We start from the raw sequence: 19,283 nt of genomic DNA on the forward strand, positions 1-19,283 counted from the left end.
TGCATGATGGCTCCATCATGGGCGCCTCTCCATGGAGAATGACTCGCTTGCATCTCGATCAGCAATACATCACAAATATAACGAGATAATGGAGGTAGACCTGCTGGCAAGGAGGAAATATGAGGTCCGACTCCCTAATGTGACTCGGATCGGTTTCTTCCACATTAACCTTGCGGTAATTGAGTTCTAATAATCTTAGGTATACGGGCGAGTAAGTTGGAACGAAGCGTTCTATTTCTCGAGGCGTTTCCGACGCTTTCTCCATCCCGACCTGTAGACGGCTCTCCCGCCACGCTTGGCTTGGAGGTTCATTTGCAGCTGGAGGGAAGGGGATGGGGTAAATAGAAGAAAAGCGCTCTTGCGTCTCTTCCCCGCCTGTCCTCGGATTCGCTCCCTCCTTCCAAACTCCATCCTGCTCCAGCTGTCTCCAACGCTGCCGTCTCTCCTGGGGTGGAGGAAGTAACAGCGTGCCGTCCCATCAGCCAATGGGAGCAGCTGGTTCATGGTGGGGGAAAAATGGAACGTTGTGGAAACAGCTGCCTCAGACAGACAGCTGAGGAGCCTGATTGCTCCCCAAACAAATGTTTTGTTCCCAGCATACAACCAGGTCCAAATCCCCACCCTGCCATGGACCAAGGGTTCATCGCCTGGTTTCGCTTCTTAGTATGAGTTTACTCAATCTTGTGTAGCCAGAGTTTTGTCTTTTAACAAAGTCCTATGCACCTTACAACTTATTCTGACCAGTAAATGCAAGCTTAGAAATGAAGGGATGGTCGGAGCGACCAAATACTTCCATTTAGGGCAAATTTAAGGCAATTTAATGCCACTAATTTTCAGTTCCAGTTTAAAGGGATTGTTCACCAAAAGATGAAAATTACCCCATGATTTACTCACCCTCAAGCCATCCTACATGTACACGACTTTCTTCTTTCAGATGAATTTAATCGGCATTATCAGTGGCGTAGCATCTGGGTATGCAGGTGCATATGGGCCCGCCGAGCCGGGGGGAACTTTTAATTGAAACGAAGGAATGAATTTCCCTGCAATTTCCCTGAATTCCCCTTGTCCGACAGCTTAACAGAATTCTCAGCCCAAGTCCGACTGGAGCCCGTGTCTTTTTTCTCTCTCTTTCTTCCCCATTACACAGCTGCTATTTCAGCCATTAAAATAGTTCAGTTTTGGTTTTTAATAGCAAAGTGGTAATATCTCTTTTCGTTTCTTTATTAAAGTGCCCGTATTATGGGATATGAAAGGTTCATATTTTGGTTTTGGGAGTCCCCAACAACAGGTTGGCATGCATGCAAAGTCAAAAAACACTTTCTTTTTTTTTTTAAAGGAACGACCAGACAGTGAGTTGAGCTTGATGTTGATCAGTTTAGCCTTCTCAAATCAACATGACGACTTGCCGAAAATAAAGACCTATAGACATAAAACACAGTATTATTTTAACATTTCACCTAGATATATCCAACCGCACATATCCAATCGTTTGTGCGGAGAGTGGAAGCTGAATCGCGCTTTGCAGGACAGCGTGATAACTTTTTTTTTTAAATAACAGTGGAAGCTTAAAAATACGCCGTCATTTTTGCTCATAAAGGTATAAGAGTATACATCATTCAGAACAGTAAAGGGTCTACTTTTATTTGTGTGCACTGACAATATCAACAAAACCTTGTGCTTTTGTAAAATACGGAAAACAAACGCTTTCTAATGTGCTTCTGTCGTCTCTGTCTTGAGCAGGTGCGCCTCACAATGATGAACAGAAACTTGAATACTTGCCTTACCGACATGATAAATATATCTATATGCTTTAAATCACTATTTTAAAACAAAAGAATTCAAATCGAAAACAAAAACTCTTCCGTTATGTAATCTGTAAAGATGCATTTCTCTCTAAAGGCACGTCCAATGAGGAGATGGCGAGTCAGGTAAGTCGAATATTTCCTCACTATTTTTTTACTTTTTTGTTTGTTTTTATTTTGTTTGTATGTTTGTTTTTTAGGCCGCTATGCCAAAATTGTGTTTGCATTCAGTAGCAACAAATCGCCTACGGCAGCATTTTAGTGCCACGTTGAAAAATAACTAAATAAATAAGATTAACATCATAATATTTTAAGAATAATGTCAAAATTACAGTAATAAAATCATGTTATGTTGCGTGAAGTTAATGTGAAAATTCCACCTGGCTACTCGGCCAGAAAAATAAAAAAAGTATGTGGCATCCGTCATTCTTCACATTTAATATAAAAAACAGCAATAAAATGTAGACTTTTTGACATTTTTTGAAACTCTGATTGATCGATTTCTTGAGACATTCGTTTGTATTAAATTGTTCTGATTTTTTTCATGCATTCAATATATTTAATGCTGCAAATATTAAAGGCGAATTATCTCACTACAAATTCTCAAATTTAAGAGTGTAAGAGTGTAAAACCACATTTATTGTTTGTATTTTATCATAAAATTGACAGAAGGCTGAGACTTTGTAGTAAGCACAAAGCTACAATTATTAGGTGGTTTGTGTGCTACAAATAATGGATGGACTTGAAAACATTAAATATAATTTCCAAGCATTTAGCCTATACTATAGCCTATATTTACTTTAGAAAAATCAACAATAGGGCCCAAGATAAGTTAACCGAGTTGGAGGCCATAACGTTTGGGGGAGCCCGTACAAATTTTTTTGCGTACTTCCAAGCTTTATAATGGCAGTGAATGGTTCAAGATTTCGAAGTCTCCATTCATCATAAAAAGTGCTCCACATGGCTCCACGGCTTTAATAAAGGCCTCTTGAAGTGAATTGATGCTATTGTGTAAAGCAAACTTTTCATATTTAGAACTTTATAAACTGTATTATCTAGCTTCTGCTAACTGTCGTATGCGCGTTCACTAGAGCAGATGGCATAGTTGTAGTGTAAGCTCTGGGGAGAATATGCTAGTCTCGTGAGAACCAAGTTTTGTTTACAGCGAAGGAAACCCAGTCTCCTTTGGCTTATATCAAAAATTTTCTTTACAAATTTGTGAGCAGTGTTTTGCTTTGCTCTCTCCTCTGTGTTTCTGTGTCACCTCTCACCGGAGGTACAGTAATTTTACTTTACAGTAATTTTCATTTTTAGGTGAACTATCCCTTTAAGGGCATTTTAAGACCTGTGTTCTATTTGTACTTGTTGCAAAGTGGACTAAATTATTAGGAAGTTGCATTTTCTGCTTGATTTGCTTTTAAAGGGCAGCATTTAAAAACAGACCAGCATTTTTTGTGAGCCACGTGTTTGAAAACTTTCTCCTTATTGGTCAGAATGTTTGTGTGCTGTTTAAAACTTTGAGGTCAGTAAGATTGTTATTTTTTTTAAGTCTCCTATGATCACCAAAGCTGCATTTATTTGATCAAATTTACAGTAAAAATAGTAAAATTATGAAATATTATTAATTATTATTTTTGAATATATTGTAAAATGCTATTTATTCCAGCTGAATTTTAAGCATCTTTAGTCCAGTTTTCAGTGGCATGATCCTTCAAAATGTGTTGAATTGCTGCTGAAGAAAACTTTCTTATTCTTATTATTAATGTTGGAAACTTAATATTATTAATGGTGTGCTGCTTAATATTTTTGTGGAAACCATGATTTATTTAGATTTTTTATGATTGATGCATCCTTGCTGAGTAAAAGTAATAATTTCTTAATTTCTAAAATATTGAATGGTAATGTATATTTGTAGCTTTAGCTCATTTCCGAATTTTAAAATAGCTGGAGAACATCTCTGTGGATTAATTGTGGCTTTCTTTCAGTACCATTATTCCACTATTTCTATATTTACAGTTTGTGCAGGAACCAGGGCTAAGTTAGAAAAATAATATTGCCAGGCACCTTTTGACAGAAGAGGCTTTTTTTTTTCAAATTTCACTGGTTTTATAAATGACATAAAACAGGATACACAACACTTCCTTAATGTAATGCATTTCCAAGTGAAACATAATATATATTCTTTCTTTTTTTGCTACAATAATAATAATGTTTTTTTATTCATAAAGTTGATTGTAATCCAGAATAAAGAATATAAAAGCTCTTTCTTTAGAGTTAAAGCAAGATACAGACTGGCCAATAACAAGCATTATCAATTTATATTGCAATACCGAAGGTGTGCAAAAACCCCTGTAGATCTTTGACAGAGTCTTAAATTCTTAAAGTGGTCTTGCTTGTAGTCTCTCCCTTGAAATTCTATTTAATATTGACTCGAGAAGGCGTTAAGACCATAGAGCCAGAGAGCAGAGCAGAATTGTACTATTACCACTGCATTAATAATGTAGGCACAAAGATAAGCACCACTGTGAACGAAGAGTGAGGACGCCAGAGGGTCAGAATCCCGTTTCCTCCTCATCTTCTCTGGAGTAGCTCTGACCCCCGAGGTCCTCACAGACCGCTAGATGCATCTCTCTTCCATCTCTTGGAGAGATTATCAAACTCTTATGGGCCATTCATTTTCCCGGTCTCTTGGTGAGATCTTATTCCATTTGAGAAAAAAAAAAAATGGAACAATCTAGAAAGCTTTGCATTGCGAAAGGTAGCCTCAGTTGACTTTTGGTGATGTTTCAAAATTGACACTATAGTATTTACTTTCTTAATAAATGTTCCTGGTTTTATTGTGTGCAATTCATCAGTTTAACTAATTCCCATAAAATGTCCCACCCTACATTTTATCTGGTTGAATGTCCTGTTTCCTTCATGTATACCATGTCATGTTGTGGGTGTAAAATAGGTTTGGAATGTCTTTACAAAGTTGTGTTAATCTTAAATCAAAATGTAGTTACTTTTTTCCACCTCAGTCAGAATCAGTAGTTTGTAGGAATACATATGTTAAACAAAAATGTTATATATGTATGTATGCATGTGTGTGTGTGTGTGTGTACACACAGTGGGGAAAAAAATATTTGATCCCTTGCTGATTTTGTACGTTTGCCCACTTACAAAAAAATAATCAGTCTATAATTTTAATGGTAGGTTTATATGAACAGTGAGAGACAGAATAACAACAAAAACAAATCCAGAAAAACGCATTTCAAAAAAGTAATAAATTGGGGGGTGTCATGATTGCACTGTATAACTGATTAGGTTTATATTTAGTTTTTTCCTTTTTCTTCAAACTATTTCCAAATGTGTTAACTATAGCTATCAGGAAATATCTCTATTCTCAAATATGTGTAAGTAAATGCATTTTGCACCTTTATCGATTATGTTATTTGATCAATAAATGGTGATGGGGACTAATAGTGAAAGTGAAAGTGACGTGAGATACAGCCAAGTATGGTGACCCATACTCGGAATTTGTGCTCTGCATTTAACCCATCCAAAGTGCACACACACAGCAGTGAACACACACACACACCGTGAACACACACCCGGAGCAGTGGGCAGCCATTTATGCTGCGGCGCCCGGGGAGCAGTTGGGGGTTCGGTGCCTTGCTCAAGGGCACCTCAGTCGTGGTATTGAGGGTGGAGAGAGCGCTGGACATTCACTCCCCCCACCTACAATCCCTGCTGGCCGGAGACTCGAACCCGCAACCTTTGGGTTACGAGTCCGACTCTCTAACCATTAGGCCACGACTTCCCCAGTAATCTATTACTGGGGAATAGATTACACATTAATAGTGTAATCTATTAACTACACAACCCGACTTTTTACTTGAGTAGGCCTACAAGATATAGGTGTCATTCCATAACATATTTTTAATATGACAGACTTTGTATTTAATGTGAATTTAATAACAATATTGTAAGTTACTAATTATAACAGTTTCATTTTACAGAGAGCAAAGAACATTTACATTATCAAAGAACATTTTCATTCAGTCTAGCCAGAGTTCAGGCACTCTCAAAAACTCCCATTAAAATCACTGAAGCTGTTTACACTGTCAAATGAGTATCTTACTTACATTCGTACTCACATCTGCACTTTGTTGTTTCTGATGAAAGAATTCAGTCAGCGAGCAAGTAAACAAAACACCGTGTTTCAGCGATGACTCATCTGAACTTCTCTGATTGGTCATTGCAGCTCAACAGAATCGTGTGTGATTAGTTGTAATGCAGCGTTATACAAACTCGTCTGTCTCTAAAGCCAGTGAACGCAGATTTGAATTAAGCAGCTGATGCTGTGCCACTCTGAACGATCTAATCACACTGGTGTGATTGTATCAAATATAAAAATATTATAAATGTAATATTATAATATTATAATTTTTAAATAACTGTCAATCTCCCTCGGTTTGGGGCTCCATGCAAGATCTCACCTTGTGGAGTTTCAATGATCATGAGAACGGTGAGGAATCAGCCCAGAGCTAAACGGGAGGATTTTGTCAATGATCTGAAGACAGCTGGGACCATAGTCAACAAAAAAACAATTGGTAACACACTACGCTGTGAAGGACTGAATTCCTGCAGCGCCTGCAAGGTCCCTCTGCTCAAGAAAGCACATGTTCAGGCCCGTCTGAAGTTTGTCAATGATTCAGAGGAGAACTGGGTGAAAGTGTTGTGGTAAGATGAGACCAAAATCCAGCTCTTTGGCATCAACTCACCTCTCCGTGTTTGGAGGAGGAATGCTACCTATTACCCCAAGAACACCATCCCCACCGTCAAACATGGAGGTGAAAACATTATGCTTTGGGGGTGTTTATCTCCTAAGGGGACAGGACAACTGCACCGCATCAAAGGGACGATGGACGGGGCCATGTACCGTCAGGGCCAGGGCGTTGAAAATGGGTCGTGGATGGGTATTCCAGCATGACAATGACCTAAAACACACGGCCAAGGCAACAAAGAAGTAGCTCAAGAAGAAGCATATTAAGGTCCTTGAGACTTTAATCCCATAGAAAATCTGTGGAGGGAGCTGAAGGTTCAAGTTGCCAAACGTCAGCCTCAAACCTTAATGACTCTGAGAGGATCTGCAATAAGGAGTGGGAAAAAATCCCCCCTGAGATGTGTGCAAACCTGGTGACCAACTACAAGAAACGTCTGACCTCTGTGATTGCCAACAAGGGTTTAGCCACAAAGTACTAAGTCATATTTTGCAAAGGGGTCAAATACTTATTTGACTCATTAAAATGCAAATCAATTTATAACTTTTTTTGAAATGCGTTTTTGTTTGTTTTGTTTTTTTTGTTGTTATTCTGTCTCTCACTGTTCAAATAAACCTACCATTAAAATTATAGTGTAACCCACGTTAAAATAGGGTTTAAATGAATACATAGCTATATTGATTCATAATATAAAATAACATGATGATAATATGTATACAAAGTCAAATGTATACAATTCAGTAAGTGTTTATAGGGAATTTAAAAAAAAATACACCCAAAGGATTTGCTTCCCCTTTAAGAGAGTCACTCGCGTGCACATCCAACGTAGAGCAACGGAAGAATGTAACGGTAGAAAGCAATGGCAGAGAGTGCGGAAAGATTCAAGATATTACTGAGTGAAATAATTCATCAAAAAGTTTAAAGGAACCAAAAGAGAAGAAAGACAATACACGGACCTGAAGGGAACTTGTTTGAATTAGAAGGCATCGGTTTTGGTGAGTTAAAAAAAAAATAGCGAGCCAACCCAGACTACAGCTTTGATCTTCATTTGACTATGTTTCATCTGCAAAGAGACCGACTACACGCGCTGGATTGTCGGTGAACTCACCGGATCACGGAATGAACAGGACATCAGGACACCACACAATTGAACTGAATTACACCACACAATTGAACTGAATTGAACTGAATTACACCACACAATTGAACTGAATTACACCACACAATTGAACTGAATTGAACTGAATTACACCACACAATTGAACTGAATTGAACTGAATTACACCACACAATTGAACTGAATTGAACTGAATTACACTACACAATTGAACTGAACTACATCACACAATTGAACTGAATTGAACTGAATTACATCACGCAATTGAACTGAATTGAACTGAATTACACCACTCAATTGAACTGAATTACACCACACAATTAAACTGAATTGAACTGAATTACACTACTGAATTGAACTGAATTACACTACACAATTAAACTGAATTGAACTGAATTACACTACACAATTGAACTAAATTGTGAACTAATACATCACGCTGAACTAACAGCGTGAACTAACCAACAGATGAACTAAACTACATCACGCAATTTAAGTGAATTGAACTGAATTACATCACGCAATTGAACTGAATTGAACTGAATTACATCACTGAATTACACTACTGAATTGAACTGAATTACACTACACAATTGAACTGAACTACAGCACGCAATATAAGTGAATTGAACTGAATTACATCACACAATTGAACTGAATTGAACTGAATTACATCACTGAATTGAAATGAATTACACCACACAATTGAACTTAATTGAACTGAATTACACCACACAATTGAACTGAATTGAACTGAATTACACTACACAATTGAACTGAACTACATCACGCAATTTAAGTGAATTGAACTGAATTACATCACGCAATTGAACTGAATTGAACTGAATTACATCACGCAATTGAACTGAATTTAACTGAATTACACCACACAATTGAACTGAATTTAACTGAATTACACTACACAATTGAACTGAACTACATCACGCAATTTAAGTGAATTGAACTGAATTACATCACGCAATTGAACTGAATTACATCACACAATTGAACTGAATTACACCACACAATTAAACTGAATTGAACTGAATTACACGACACAATTAAACTGAATTGAACTGAATTACACTACACAATTGAACTGAACTACATCACGCAATTTAAGTGAATTGAACTGAATTACATCACACAATTGAACTGAATTACATCACGCAATTGAACTGACTTGAACTGAATTACACCACACAATTGAACTGAATTGAACTGAATTACACTACACAATTGAACTGAACTACATCACGCAATTTAAGTGAATTGAACTGAATTACATCACACAATTGAACTGAATTACATCACGCAATTGAACTGACTTGAACTGAATTACACCACACAATTGAACTGAATTGAACTGAATTACACCACACAATTGAACTGAACTACATCACAACTGAACAGAAGTGCTACATTTAGATTGTATATTGTTTTACTTTGTGTTAATGTCATGACATAACGCGATTGTTTATTTTGTTTATTTTGAGTTTGATGAACTTGTTGTCTTACCTGTAGGGTAATAGACAGCCTTAATAGATCATCAAATACAAGTGGATCCACTGCACTAAACTAATTTATTTTTATAGCTATTTATACTTATTAAAAACAAACAAACAAACAAAAAAAAAACTAATAGGAAAGAAGATTTTACTGTTGTAACATTTGTAAGATTTTTTCTTAAATATCTTGTGTGTATAATATAGTTTGCCTCTTAGTAAAGTGCCAACTTTTTGTACTCAATGTCTGATCTCCAGTCTGATTTTATATTTGTTTCTCCCACTCCTTGAGAACCTATAACTGGTCCAGTACCGTAAGTGTAGCGTTGGAGTATATGTTTATATATATAGAATATATTTTTTCATTCAGGCGTCCTCTGAGAAATCGAATCCTGCTGGATAGGACTATCCTAGATCATAGTATATTTTTACCCTTTTCCTCATTTGTTTTGACCTTTGTTGGAAACAAATGAATCTACTTTTCTCATTGTGCTACACGGTGCACTATCTTTATAGATTTGAACCAATTCATGGATAAAATAATGGTTGGTGATTCAAGTGAGTCAATAAGTGGCATCTGATCACTGCACCAGTGGCATCAGGTATGATCTATATAATAAGTCTCGTTTATTTCAGGGGGTTTCATGATTCGCACATCAGACTCTTGTGCTTTGAATGGGAGATGCAAACATCAAAAGAAAAGCCATACCGTCATTGCAGCGGATGTTGAGCTGGTTTATCTGTTCAGTAAACTCATTCTCCTCTATCGTCTCTGTTCGTGGCACAGAAAGTGAGAAACGCCTCTTGAAGTTCTTCATCTTATTCATGTCGCTGTACCAGAAGTCCTGTGGAGGATGCAAGAACAGTGTGAGTTAATGTGTTGGTTATTTTATTTGAGAAGATGACATTTGTTTCGTTGTGCTCTCTGCATGAAAGCTGTCGTGATATTACTTTCTTTTGTCTTTTAAAATCTAGCTGAAGAATCTGAGATTGAATGTTCAGAACGTTTCAGAGAGATTTGCCTCTGTTCTGGCATTGCTTGCCGTTTTACGCTCTGTCAGAGTGCCAAGTTTGGTGTTGTGTACACAAAAACGCCAATATAACAAGTCTGCAATCAAAGAGATCTCACTAATGAACTCAAATGTTTCTCATTAAACTTCTCCAAGTAGAAATGATCTGAACTGCTATCTGCATAGATTTTGTAGCTCTATACTCTTGCTTAAGGTCAGCTATTGACTCATTTGTGTCTGTTTTTTTCTCCCCAAGGGAATTTTTGGAGAACAATCTGAGACTTTATGATTCATGAGCTATAAAAGAGCAACCTCTGAGCAATATGTTTTCCTTGGGGTAGATCTGTCAAAACAGATATGTTCATATCTGTCCAACTAGGGGTGTGTGATATTGACATAATTTCTCTGTTTGGGGGATTTTGTCAATTACGATACTGTAATTAAACAATATTTTTCTGAGTGTGTTTTTGTGCTGGTTTAGACCTGTCATGGATAAAAATATAACATTAAAACCGCCAGTAGGTGCAGCAAGTCCCTGCCTAAATGAGTAATTCATTGAATTACTAAATGAGTCATTCATTTAAATGATTTGTTCAAAACGACCAAATTATTTAGTCTTTATGAATAGATCATCGAATCACTGACTCATGATTCATTCAAAAACAGATTAATTCAGGAACAAAATACTGCAATGTTGTTCTGAGATGCACAAACGTTCAGATCAGAATTTGGAACTATTTTAAAAAAACAATATTGTGTCTATAATGCAACTCATTCAATATACTTGTTAGTTAGAGAAAGGGTAAAAATGAAGATCATTTTGGTGTAAGACTTCTTTACTAATAAAGTGTAAACGTACTATAATACACTTGAAAAGTGTACATTACGTTCCTTATAAGTGATAAAGTGGTTGCTGTATATGGACTAACACTCTGTTTAAAGAGACAGAATTAATAGATGTCTTATGATATTAAATTTCTCCACAGCTGAAGTTCAGCTCCGTCTCACTGGAGCTTATCAAAATCTCTCGAATTCTCTTCCTTTCTGCTCCTAAGTTACCAGGCAGAGCGGTTGCTAAGGGTTCCAGCGCCATTCGTTTAATTCTGGGTGTGAGATCGTGCTGTGTGCTTTACTAATTATTTTGAAAGTGGGAGACTAGCCAATACTCCCATTGCTAATTAGCGTCAGCTACCCCTAAAATAACTATGTCTCAGCGCACCATTGTTTCTCAAATGACTCTGAAACAGAAATGCAAAATAATAAAATAAATACTAATAGTGCTGAAAAAGTTCCCTTGTCAACTGTGGTGGCGTTTTCCCCCTCCTCTGTCTCGCGCTCTCTTCCGCTCTTTGATTATAGTGGTTGTTTTTGCTAAGGATAATGATTTAGTCTTCCTGTCTTTGAAACATGACTCTCATAAGACAATTATTGCTCCATACAGTCCCATCAAAGGCCTGATGAAACGCAGACTGTCTGAATAATCTCATCGTATATATGAGATGTTACTGTTTCTAGTATGAAACAATGTCTGTTGCAATCTTTTGTTTGGGTCGTGAACTAATCTCTTTATGGGTTTTTCAACAATCTTTTAAATTTGATAGATCAATTTCAATTTAATTTTACATTTAACCCGGTTACATTTGTAATTATATATTTACAATAATTTTATATATATTAATATTTTATACATGCATACATATATATATATATATATATATATATACTTATATATATATATATACTGTGTGTATGTGTGTGTGTATATATATATATATATATATATATATATATATATATAATTAGGGGTGACCCCGAATAGTCGACGACTCGATGCTTCGATATGAGGAGCTTGATTCGACTCCCAATCTCGCAGTCGAATATTCGCGGGGTGTTGTGATCATGCCATTTTGGCTATACGGAGGTGCTAAAATGTCTGATTTCACATAGAACTACTGGTTTTCTCCCAATAAGTTAATATACAGCATATTATTATAATGCTGTAAATAATAATCTGAAAAGAAAGAAGCTTTAAATAAATATTTTAACGTGCGTGAATAAATCCAACCACCCCTATAGATTTAAGTTAAGTTTCACTTTCCATAATCCGTGACCGACGGAGAAGCATCAATGATTTAAAGAGGTCACATGATGCGATTTCAAGTTTTCCTTTCTCTTTGGAGTGTTAAAAGCTGTTTGTGCATAGATAAGATCCCTGAAGTTCCAAAGAGATATTCTTTATAAAAGTTAAGACTCTGCCACACCCCACTAAAACAGCTCGTTCAAACACACCCCACACTTCTACGTCACGATGTGGGGAATTTTCATAACACCGCCCAAACGTATACGCAATGAAAGAAGGCGTAACTATTATTCTCGCTGTAGTGTTGTTGCTCCCGCCGGCGCCATGTCATGGAGACACTGTTTCGTTGTGAAAACAGAACTACTTTGTTTGGGCTTCCAAAAGAGGGCACAACTAGAAATCAGTGGTTAAGTTGTATTAACAACACTGTTCTAGAACAATTCAACCCAAATATTAGAGTGTGTGCAGCACATTTTATGGAGGAATGTTTCCTTCGAAGCTACAATGTTGGCTTGCACAAAGGCTGTTTCTATAAAGTGGGGCAATTCCAACTTTGAAAGGACAGTCTGGTGCTTCTGACTCGTTATCCTGTAAGTATATTTCTTGCACTGACGATTCAAACGCGAGTTTTGAGCTGTGTAGAGTAGTGCTTGTTGTTTGTCGTTTCTCTGATCACAAATGCAGACATGGTAATGTTTACGCTGCGCGATGCAATGCAACGCGTAAAAAGACAGTATAAGTCATTATAATCAATAATTATGTCCCCACTGGATGCAACAAATGCCTCATTTGTAATGGGTTTTATTGTTTTTGTGTGGTCGCGCCCTGAAACGCCATCACAATACGGTGAGGGGCGTAACATTTCCATCTCACACTTGAGGTATTCAGCCAATCACAACACACTGGATAGCTGGCCAATCAGAGCATGCCTCATTTCTCAGAATGATGAGCTTTGTAAAAATCGATGCGTTTCAGAAAGGCGGGGCTTAAATGAGCAACATTAATGTACAGTATGTGGAAAATAAACCACAAACACATATTGCATTCAACCAAATACACAAAATAATGCTCTTTTTAGGAACATCATATGACCCCTTTAAAACGTTAACAAGACTCAAACTGACACAGGCAGAGTTAAAGACTTCATCAGCAAATACTTTAACCTCATGTGTGCCAACAATTGGTGTCTGAACAAGTCTTTGTGAAAGAAAAATCTATTAGTGTCACTAAAATAAGTCTAAAACGGTTGGATTCAAAGGGCAGAATATTAACATGGTTTTTAAAGATCTCGATATCTTACAGTTTCCTAGTATTAATCACACACAGTGGAAATATTTTATTGATATTCTCTCCCGCTTCTGTATTCACTCTGATTGAATCCAAAATCTCATCCAAGTGTAATTACGTCCCGAACTCCAGGGACCCTCCAATGATGTGAGGGTGTCATAAGCAGATGTTAACCGAATCATCCGGAGAGGTGACCTTATATTCTCTGTCAAACTTCCTGTGGTGGCTGGTTTTTCCATCTATAATTTATTCTAATTCTTATTCTGAAGGAGAGTTTCATCTCTCTAATGCTATTGCTGATAAAACTGAGTGTACGTTTGTCTGACTTTACTAATGTGCTGCCAACTTACTGACTCCCAAAGATGCTTCATGTACTTCAACTAATTCACAGCCTTCTCGTCTTATATGACTGACCCCGTCCATCAGCCACCGCCTCACTGCCTTTTGCATTTGCTATGTGCCCGGGTTCCGCGGGGAATCGCAGTGACTCAAAATAGAGCCACCTATCTTCCGCCGTGATTCCATCTCCTCCAGACGCGCATGAAGAAGCTTAAGGAATTCTCAGCGTGACTCATTCGGCGCTCCGTACTCACTACGCCCCGTGGGGACACGACTTCTCTTCAGCAGGGAATCTATTAATAAGGTGTTTTTGGTTTGGTCGGTGGGCAGTGGCATATGGAGGCTGAGGGACTCTGTGTTCCTGGTGTAGGCCACTTTCTGTTGATTTGAGATCAGCCGAGACGCCGCAGACCCCGGATGGGTTACAAGAGCTGCACATGCTAATCACTGAAGAAGAAGTGGTGATGGAGAAGCTGCCCATCCCATGTGTTCTGATGATCGTGCTTTAGCCAAACTGGTGTGGTTTAATAGCTAGTTGCAGATGCAGTAGTCTTTTACTGGCACTAGCTGGTTAGGTTAGTTGCTGCTTCATGTAAGACAGTGTGATCGGCCGATTTGGTATACAAAGCCTCTTAGAGTGGTAAACAGCAGTATGTTAAAGCTGGTTACCATCTCAAGACAGCTGATGTGTGGTTTTCATGTTCATGTAATCATCTTTAACCGCATGCATTAACGTTTCATCTAGATGTCAGATTATGATTGCTGGACTCAGCTCATATTGCTCATAATCCGCTAGAGTAGCAGTCAATTAGCTCTTTTATTCTGTGGCTGAAGCTCTTAATGGCTGATATAGATGTGGGCTCAATAGCATAATCAGAATTAAAACACAATTAACATGATTGTACACATTTACATTTTCACCAGACTGATTTCACTAAAGTCAGGCCAGCACTATAGAGAAGTGAGGCAAATGTTTCCAGAATCTCAAATTATAATCCACTGAGGTTTTTATATATACAGTGCCCTCCAAAATGATTGGAACAGTAAAGACAAAATTGCTCTGTTGGCTGTGGAGTCAAGACATTTACAAATATTATTAAAAGATGAATATGAGACAAAACTACAGAATGTCACATTTTATTATTGTTTGATTCAACTCATAGATGTTTTACAAGCTAAGAAGTTCAGCACTTTCCCGCTCTCTGATGTGAGCATAAGTATTGGAACAGTTGCCTCACAGGTCTTTCTAAGCGATCAGCTGTGTCCTGTTGCATCAATTCTTCAGATATGAAAAGCAGGGAATGTGTCGTATCAGTTATATCCATTACTTCTGCATTCTGAATATTGCATTCAATGATGACACACACAAACCTGACTCTGAGAGAAAAGCAAGCAATTTGGATGCTAAAAGAAAAGAGGAAGTCAGTTAGCGCTCTAGCAAAAACAAAGGGCATGGAGAAATCAAGAGTTTGGAAACCACCAGCGAGACCAGCAACCAACAAGGACCTGATCGGCTGAGAAAACAACAGTAGTTGATGACAGACAAATCATAAAAGCTGTGAAAATGAATCCTAAAAGACGTGTCTGTAAATTCACCAACAACTTCCAGAAAGCTGGGGTGATGCTCTGACAATCTACTGTCCTCAGGAGACTTTGACACAGAAACAGATGCTACACAGCAAGATGCAAACCTCTGACCAGCACCAAAAATAGAAAGGCAAGATTTGAGTTTGCAAAAAAGCACAAAGGTGAGCCAGAAGAGTTTTGGAACTGTGTTTATGGACCGATGAGACAAAGATGAAACTTTATCTAAGTGATGGGAAAGCAAAAATGTGGAGAAAAATAGGGAACTGCAAATGATCCCAAACATACAGCCTCATCTGTAAAGCATGGTGGAGGTGTTGTCATGGCATGGGCATGCATGGCTGTCTCTGGAACAGGCCCTCTCAACTTTACTGATGACTTAATGTATGATGACAGTAGCAGAATGAATTTGGAAGGGTACAAAACCATCTTGCCTACAAATATTCAAGAAAATGCCACCAGATTCAATGGGAAGTGCGTCTTCAGGTCAGGACTTTGAATTGGAGTGAAGTGAATTGAAGTGAATTGGACCTGTTCCATTACATCTGGCGTAAAAGTAACACAGCATTTCAGAAAAAGAACATCATACCAACAGTAAAATATGGTGGTGGTAGTGTGATGGTCTGGGGCTGTTTTGCTGCTTCAGGACCTGGAAGACTTGCTGTGATAAATGGAACCATGAATTCAGCTGTCTACCAAAAAACCCTGAAGGACAATGTCCGGCCATCTGTTCGTGACCTGAAGCTGAAGCAAACTTGGGTTCTGCAGCAGGACAATGATCCAAAACACACCAGCAAATCCACCTCTGAATGGCTGAAGAAAAACAAAATGAAGACTTTGGAGTGGCCTAGTCAAAGTCCTGGCCTGAATCCTATTGAGATGCTGTGGCATGACCTTAAAAAAGCGGTTCATGCTCGAAAACCCTCCAATGTGGAATTACAACAATTCTGCCAAGATGAGTGGGCCAAAATTCCTCCACAGTGCTGTAACAGACTCATTGCAAGTTATCGTAAACGCTTGATTGAAGTTGTTGCTGCTAAGGGTGGCCCAACCAGTTATTAGGTTTAGGGGGCAAGCACTTTTTCACACAGGGCCATGTGGGTTTGGATTTTGTTTTCCCTTCATAATAAAAAACTTCATTCAAAACTGCATGTTGTGTTTACTTGTGTTATCTTTGATTAATATTTTAAATATGTTTGATGATCTGAAACCTTAAAGTGTGACAAACTTGCAAAAAAATAAAAAAATCAGGAAGGGGGCCAACACTTTTTCACACCACTGTGTGTGTGTGTATATATATATATATATATATGTATATATGTGTGTAAATGGCACTAGGGTGATGCAGAAGAGACTGATTATTGAACAAAGTCGTTATTTTTGTTTTCTTTGCATACAAAAATTAATCATAAAATTATGGTTGAACCCCTGATGTCACATGGATTATTTTACCGATCTTTTTGCTAGGTTTCTGTACGCTGATCATGTTAATTACATTGCTGTTTCTCGGAGGGTCAGAGAGCTCTCGGAATGCATCAAAAAATCTTAATCTGTGTTCCGAAAATGAACGGAGGCCTCATGGGTTTAGAACGACATGAGGGTGAGTAATTAATGACATAATTTTCATTTTTGGATGAACTATCCCTTTAAGAAGTGTTTCAACATTGCATCAATGATTGAGGAACATATGACTTTTTATTTGAATTATCACTCAGTAGGTTATTTAACCATGTATTACTTTGTCTTTGGAAGGCTTTTGTCTTTCAAACACATTAAAATGCACAAATTTACATTATTTCTTATTTACATGTTATGCAGTGATTCTCAAACTTTTTTGTCATCTAAACGTATTTCATCTAATATATTTACTTGAAGTTCCCCTTGAGATTTTAAAATAAATATTTTAATAATTATCACATTTGCATATTCACGGCTCTCTGACATTGGTTAATATTCAAATAACATGCAAGTAAACAAATAAAATATATTTTAATTTTTTTTTAAATAGTGTTTTATTTTGATTCATGATAATGTAAAACATATATATTTTTTAAATTTGATATTTTTATGATTTAATTAATTTCCTCTTCATTATACTCTTGAATCCCCTGTAGTTCCTTCACAAACCTTGCTTCGTTTCTAAATGAATCAGCCATTTTGAATGAATCGTTTGAATAAATTATTCAATGAATCGCTCATTTAGACGGGGACTTGCCGCCACTTACTGGCAGTTTTAGTCTCATACTTATTTATCCATGACAGGCCTGAACCAGCCAAAGAGCTGTACAAAAACACACTATTTTGTTTAATAACACACAATATTGTTTAATTATCGTTATCTGAAAAATAATAAAGTAACAAATAAAAAATTGAGAAATCGAGAAAAACATGTTTTGTTAATGTCGCACACGTAGTTTCATTATACTGCATGTAATTTCGTTTTTTATTCTCTTTACCTTTGTGTTAATATTCAGCATTAGATGCCTTATTAAAATCCTTGGAGCAGGAGTAGTTTTCTCATAAAGTTTCTTGTTTTCTGTAATTATCAATTCTGCCTGTGTATGTGACCTAAAGGCCTCTGGTGAATCAAATTAGTAAACTCCATGGGCACCCTTTAGTATTATTAACGAATGTAGCATGAAATTCATTAATTATTATAATATAAGCTTCAAAAGGGCATGTTGTGCATACAGCCATGTACTCCTCATGGTGATATTTTTTTCTGATCTGACCCTCGAGTTAAATTTATTATGACACACGTATCATATTAGAATCTAACTCTATTGTCTTTATAATCGCATTGTTTGCCACAGTTGTGTCGATCTCTGCTTACATTCCCAGAATGAGTCAATAGGTAGCGGTGACTCTTAATTTAGCTCTGCACTGTTAGCAAAGCAGAACACTGCAATCTGATACGTATTGACCTCTGAATGAGTCTGTGGATGAACCAGTGAGGCACAGCTGTGCTGCCAATTCTCCACCAAAAAGCCCCTGCTGTCTTTGACTACCCCTCTCCATCTCCCGCCAGACACCAAGATCAAAGATCGCATTAACATTGGTGAGACGTGCAAAGGCACTGAATGTCTAACCTCTCTGTCTGTGTGTGCTTGTTGTTTGCCACAAAAGGCAGATAAAAGTAGACTTTTCATTTCCGGAGTGCAAAAGTCACCAACATGTAGGGGTGTGCAATATTTAGAGTCTATGATAATATTGTAGTTGTTGTTCTAAGGATGTGCGAGCTAACATTATAGAATGTCACTGACTTTGCAAAAAATTGTTTTATAAGATATGATAGTTTTTAATTTATGATAATTTTTCCAAATAGTAGACTATGCAAAAAACAAACAAACTGTTAGAGTAAACAAACTGTCAGCCTGTTATAACATAGTTAATGCCCCTAGATTTCAAATTATGAAAATTATTTTTACCGTCCGTCAAAATTTAATATCGAGGCTTGAGCAAGACTAATACATTTCCCTTTATAAAATACCACACAAACAAGACACTTTGATTAGATCCACCTTTTCTCTCTTCTTTCAGTCTTTCTTTCCAGAGCAGCTTAATTGCTCATTGCCAGGAATGCATTCCAAATCAGGATGCGCTCCATTTGTCTTTACAGACTACAGATCTGGTTTTGCACGGACCAGAGAGCACACACTGGCTCATTGTGTGCCCGGCCAAAAGGCAAATATCCATGCAGGTCTCATTCACGACCCCGCATACAAAGCAAAAAGTGCAACTAGAACCCCTGCATGGCAAAACATACTGAAAAACAAACCCTAATTTAGTTTTC

At 37.3% G+C, this 19,283-nt stretch overlaps 1 protein-coding gene across 1 annotated transcript in view; it reads right to left on the bottom strand.

Annotated features, from left to right (window-relative positions):
• Window positions 1-19,283, bottom strand: part of LOC306857006 (cyclin-dependent kinase 18-like) — a 72,587-nt gene that overhangs the window by 36,604 nt on the left and 16,700 nt on the right. Inside the window, exon 2 of the mRNA XM_079396619.1 lies at window positions 9,900-10,035. Within this exon, the coding sequence (XP_079252745.1) occupies window positions 9,900-10,017 (118 nt within the window). The 5' untranslated portion in view covers window positions 10,018-10,035. The remainder of the gene's footprint in view (window positions 1-9,899; window positions 10,036-19,283) is intronic.

This window comes from Barbus barbus (genome assembly GCF_936440315.1).
Source record: "Barbus barbus genome assembly, chromosome: 37".
Taxonomy (NCBI): domain Eukaryota; kingdom Metazoa; phylum Chordata; class Actinopteri; order Cypriniformes; family Cyprinidae; genus Barbus; species Barbus barbus.